Source organism: Capsicum annuum, chromosome 10, assembly GCF_002878395.1.
Source record: "Capsicum annuum cultivar UCD-10X-F1 chromosome 10, UCD10Xv1.1, whole genome shotgun sequence".
NCBI lineage: Eukaryota > Viridiplantae > Streptophyta > Magnoliopsida > Solanales > Solanaceae > Capsicum > Capsicum annuum.
The window spans coordinates 329,848-335,502 of record NC_061120.1 but is presented as its reverse complement, the minus strand read 5'-3'; the positions used below and the strand labels follow the sequence as shown (position 1 = coordinate 335,502).

Sequence of the window (5,655 nt, the reverse complement as noted above, 5' to 3'; positions counted from 1 at the left end):
TGTATTATCGAGGCAGTGGTGGTATGGACTGCATACACTTTAATTTCAATCGTATAAATAGAGTTTGAGTAAAAGTTATTGAGTTTTCGTGAATAGTAGACATGGTAGAATTGCCCTTGGGCATTTGTCATTCCATCATATAGAGAAAGACAATAATTTAAATCGAAGCAATTTTTTTGAATTTGTTTCGCCTTATAATTAGTTATAGTTATATATAACATATTAAACGAGACCTTCGGAGGATAATCTGAACTGAGACAATCTTTTTGAATTCGTTCCGCCTTATAATTAGTTATATAAGAAGGGGGGCCTTGGAAACAGCCTCTGGCAGAAATGCAAGGTAAGGTTGCGTACGATACACCCTTGTAGTGGGGCCCTTCCCCGGACACTGCGCATTGCGATAACTTTAGTGCACCGGACTGTCTTTTTTTAAATAATTAATTATATATAACATATTAAACAAGACTTTCAGAGGATAATCTAAACTGTGGCAATCTTTTGGAATCTTTTTGAATTTGTTTTGGCTTATAATTAGTTATATATACATATTAAACGAGACTTTCAGAGGACAATCTAAACTGAGGCAATCTTTTGAATTCGTTTTGTCTTATAACCAGTGGTGGAGCCACGTATATTGACACCCCTATATCGCAAAATCGCAATGTGTAAGTAGGTAATCTTTTCCTATGTATACAATATATACTATATATTGACCTCCTCGTCTTCTTCGTGCGTTTATACTTTACAATTTGACAATCCTATATAAAAATTTTAACTCCACCACTACTTATACGTTATAGGAGTAATAACTTCACTAAGGTAGCACGGTGCATTAAAACTTCCGTTATGCGCAAGGTCCATGGAAGGCCCCCTCTTGTACTGTACGCAGCTTTACCTTGCATTTCTGCAAGAGACTGTTTTCAAGGTTTGAACCGATGACCTCCCGTTCACATGACAATAATTTTATCAGTTACTTCAAGACTCTTCTTCGGGATAATAACTTCACTATTCATTGTAATTGCCATCGTAGCACGTGTGTGGCCCAAATAACGGTGAGTTAGCACAAAGTAAATGGGCCTAAATATTGTTTTACAAAACTTTTGGGCCTACATGGGCCATAGGATATATAGCCCACACCAAAAAATATTCCTAAAATATGCCGCCATAATATTAAAAGGAAAGTAAAAGGTCACAAATAGAGATTTTATTTTTCAGCATAATCGGAAAATGACGTGGGCCGCCGCCGCCGCCGCCGCCAGTCGATTTCAAATTCCGGCAATGGACGTCGCCGCCCTACGCAGCCGTGCTCCGGTAGCTTTCGGAGTTGGCTGTGTATCTCTTGCTGGTGCAAAGTTTTGTGGGTCTTCTTCTTCATTAGCTCGATCAAAACCCTTTGCTTGCTTAAGCATTTCTACTGATGCCAGTAAGTTCCCCTCACCTATATAAAAGGGCACAAAAAGGCAAACAATTTGGTTACAATTAATAGAGTGTTAGAGATTTTTGAATGAAATTGAAGAGAAAAATGGAATTTTCCCCCATTTTTTCTTTTTTTTTTTTGTTTTGTATGCTTGCCTAAGCACTCTCAAGGGTGTGGCCTAGTGGTTAAGTGAGGTTGGGTTGAGCATCACGAGGTCTCAGGCTTTATTTACAACTTAGACAAACAATGAGTGATTACTTCCCATTGCTTTTAGCTTTGGTGGGCAGAGTTATCGGGTACCTGATAACTTGTTGCTTTTAGTCGAGGTGCGGTCAAGCTGGCCCAGACACACTAATTATTTTTATATTTAAGTGTAGCTAGGTCCAGCTTATCCTTCCCTGTTAGTAGTGGTAGTATTACTCTATGATACCTGGTATATGATAACTGTTGTTTTTAGTCGAGGTGTGGGCAAGCTGGCCCAGAAACTACGGTTATCGAAAAAAAATGTTTTGACTAATTTTTTTATTAATATTTAAGTATAGCTAGGTCTAGCTTATCCTTTCCTATTAGTAGTGGTAGTATTATCCTATGATTCTTGTTGCTCGATTTCTATGATTATTTGATGCCTTTGGAACTTTCATATCATAGTGCTTTGTCATGCTGTGTATAATGTTTTGTCATGACTTAACTACTTTGTTATTGCCTTTTCATCGAGCTAGGGTCTACGAGAAACAACCTATCTACCTCTCCTAAGTAGGGTAAAGGTCTGCGTATACTCTATCCTCCCGAGTTTCAGTTCTTGGGATTACATTGGGTATGTTGTTGTTGTTGTTTCTGGTGGACCCAACTAGTTTGGATTGAGCCTGAGTTGATTCATGTAGATATTAGTATTTAATAATATTTGGGATTTTTTAGCTGTTTGATGAGTGTTGTTGCTTCTGAATGGATATTTGAAGCATAGCTTTTGATGCTGTGCTGTAGACAATTTTGTGATTACTGAATTTTTCTTTGTTATGTAGACCATAATCCTTTATTTAGGAAGCAATATGGTCTTTTCTTTTTTCCTAGTATGATTTAAATAGAAATAAAAATCATCCGTGTCTTAGTGGCCAATGAGTTTGTTGAAAACCATGAAGTCTCTGGTCCAAATCTCGGGATGAAAGCACTAGGTGTGATTCCTTTTCATCTTGCTGGTGGGTGGTGGCATACATAACGTGGTATAGGTGTATGCGAGCTGGTTCAAACACCACGGTTATTAAAAAACATTTATTTTGCCTTATCCCAAAAAAATAAAACTACATCACCATTGACATGAGATTTTGATACTGCAATGCAGATAAAATGATGGTTAAGGTTTTTCTGAGATGAATGCTCTTAAGATATATGAGCTGTGTGTGTAAAGAATGCTTACTCTATCAATGTAGCAGGTCGATTGCTGGTTTTTTTTTTTAAAAAAAATGTTGCCAATCCACTTGTTATGGACGATGGACGATTATACCGGTATTTAGCTTTTAAGTACATTGTCACTGAATAAAAATTTAAACCATTACAGCTTACTGTGCCTACCACAAATTATGTTCCTTGAGATTCAGAGTTTGTTATTGATAAGGCATCATTATATCTATCATTATGAAGGAGTTAGAGAAATTGTTCTTTCTCACACACATTATCAAATTTCCGATTTTCTGACTTATTTCTCAAAGAGTTCTTTAACCTTATTAATGAACATTTGTTGTATGGTACTAGGTATTAAGGAGGCTGTTCACACTGAAAAAGCTCCAGCAGCATTGGGGCCATACTCTCAAGCCATCAAAGCCAATAATTTTGTTTTCGTCTCTGGATGTCTGGGTCTTATTCCAGAGGTTTGTGCTATATTTGCGTTAGTTATTGCAAATGCTTATGAAATCAATAAGCTTGGAACAATCTGTGTACTAATTCCATCAGGCGGCTGCGCATTATGCTATCTTTAACTAACTTATGATTGAATGCAGACCGGGAAATTTGTCTCAGATAGTGTGGAGGATCAAACAGAGCAGGTATTTTTGTACGTACTTGTGATTAAAATGTTCATGTCAGTACTTGAAAGTTGTGGCTCCACTTAGTCGTTATTGGATTATGTAAACTTATCTAGGAAGCTCAGATGTGGGATAATGTGGTATGTCTCTTTTCTCATGGGTTGCAGGGTATGCGTTATCTCTTGTAAAAGACTCTTCTTGTGTTGCCCAAATGTAGACTTCAACGCTTAATCCCGAATAGTGATAGTTCAAATTTGAGAATTCAAAACTCTTTCTCCAATTTTACAGATGTATCTGAAAATATCACTGTCATGACAGCTGTAGGTGTTCTTTTTGTACTCTAGTAATATCAATCTCACTTCTCAATTCTGAGCAGTCATGCGTTACTAATTATCCAGTTCTAAATTACGTGATATAAAGAGGTAGATAAAATGCATCATTATGTGGAATAATTTGACCTTCGCATTTCTCGGGATAAAGTAAAATGAGACAATGTTTTAAGAAGTTCAACAGAAAAGAAGAGTAGATGGCCAGTCAGGTGCAGGCCCAAATTCACAAATTGATCTCTGCATCTGCTTGTAATTTCTCACTTTTCTCCATAAAAAAAGAAGAGTAGATAGCCGACAAATGACAACTCTATCTTAGCTTGTTAGTTAGGTCGTCAATACTGTGTCTTTTTATTTCAAAGTGCTGACTGTAAGATATTTGAGCTTGATATTGTGTCCAGGTTCTTAAGAATATGGGGGAGATACTTAAAGCAAGCGGCGTTAGCTACTCCTCAGTTGTTAAGACAACCATCTTGTATGATCTTCTGTTACTTGTTCTCATACCCCTTAGTTTTCTGCTCTCAATATAATCTTAATTATTTATTTTGAATAACTCTCTCTACAGATTAGCTGATCTGAACGACTTCAAGAAAGTGAATGAGATTTATGCGAAATGTAAGTCACTACTTCTTAGTTAGTTGCATGAAGGCTCATTCTTCGTCCTGTCTGGTTAGTTGCATGATGGTTCAATCTTCATCCTGCCTAGTTTCCTTTTGGTGTTTCTGTTAGGGATATCAGAGAGATATACTGGTGTGCTCTTGCATTAGACCATATGTAATCTAATGACGGAAGAAGAATTTTTCGTTGATAATCATGAGTCGTGACATTTTTTTCACTACTTGAATGCTGCTTGTATGGATTTTTCATTTGTGCTAGACTGCTAGTCCCCTATTAGTAATTGGACTATGTTAGGAACCTTGAATTGATGTGCTTAACAAAGGAAAAGTGTTCATATAATGTTCTCAACTCTCGGAGTCAAATGCATGTATGGTCACTTCTGCCATAGTTGGAATTGCTAATTTGCGAGACAAAAACTATATTGAAGCGAACTCGAAGCATGTTTTGCATTTAAGAGACGAAATTCTGTGTTAAATCTTTGCATACTTCAATACTAGGACACGCCACGTCAATTTTGCACTTGCACTGCTTCATGTACTAGAAGGGGAGCCTTGGAGTAACTGGTAAAAGTTGCTACCATGTGACCAGGAGGTCACGGGTTCAAGCCTTGAAAACAGCCTCTTGCAGAAATGCAAGGTAAGGCTGCTTACGGTACACCCTTGTGGTGAGGCCCTTCCCTGGACCCTGTGCATAGCGCGGGAGCTTTAGTGCACCGGGCTGCCCTTTTTACTGCTTCATGTACTCCATAGGCTGTGTGGTGATGTAAATCTAACCTATTATCTTGCAGATTTTCAAGCTCCTGCACCAGCTCGGGCAACTTATCAGGTGGCAGCATTGCCGATGAATGCAAAGATTGAAGTCGAGTGCATAGCAGCATTATGATCCCTCCATAACGTGTTCATCTTCCAATAAGGAGAAAGTCTTTCGACTACCCTGCCTAGATTCTTAGATTTAATAATCCGGGAGTTAGCTACTAGTTCAGGAACTCTTGTCTACCTTCTTTTGGCTACAACTTCCCGGAGCTGGGAATTAACTTTATCTAAGAACGTATTGTAACTCAGCGGCCATGAGTATTGCATGCGTTCGTGTTACACTATTGTGAAGAAGAAACTTGGTGATATTACTGTATTCTGTTTTAGTCTTTGCAGAGAGCTTGATTATACACAAGGACAGTGTTAAAGAAGGGAACAGAAAGAAATAAGGTACAAAACCCCATTAGAGAAAAGAAGTGCAGCATTGATGGAGGCTCTTATGATTTGACTCAAACTTGTGTGATTGT

At 37.9% G+C, this 5,655-nt stretch overlaps 1 protein-coding gene across 1 annotated transcript; it reads left to right on the top strand.

Moving 5' to 3' along the window:
• Positions 1-1,248: 1,248 nt before the first annotated feature.
• Positions 1,249-5,496, top strand: LOC107845623 (reactive Intermediate Deaminase A, chloroplastic; the record flags this gene model as incomplete). The annotated part of the gene is given in 6 exon segments (XM_016690052.2): positions 1,249-1,423; positions 3,164-3,279; positions 3,409-3,453; positions 4,160-4,233; positions 4,324-4,373; positions 5,164-5,496. Coding segments are annotated over 6 exon segments (555 nt in total), but the record flags the coding sequence as incomplete, so codon positions are not given.
• Positions 5,497-5,655: the final 159 nt, after the last annotated feature.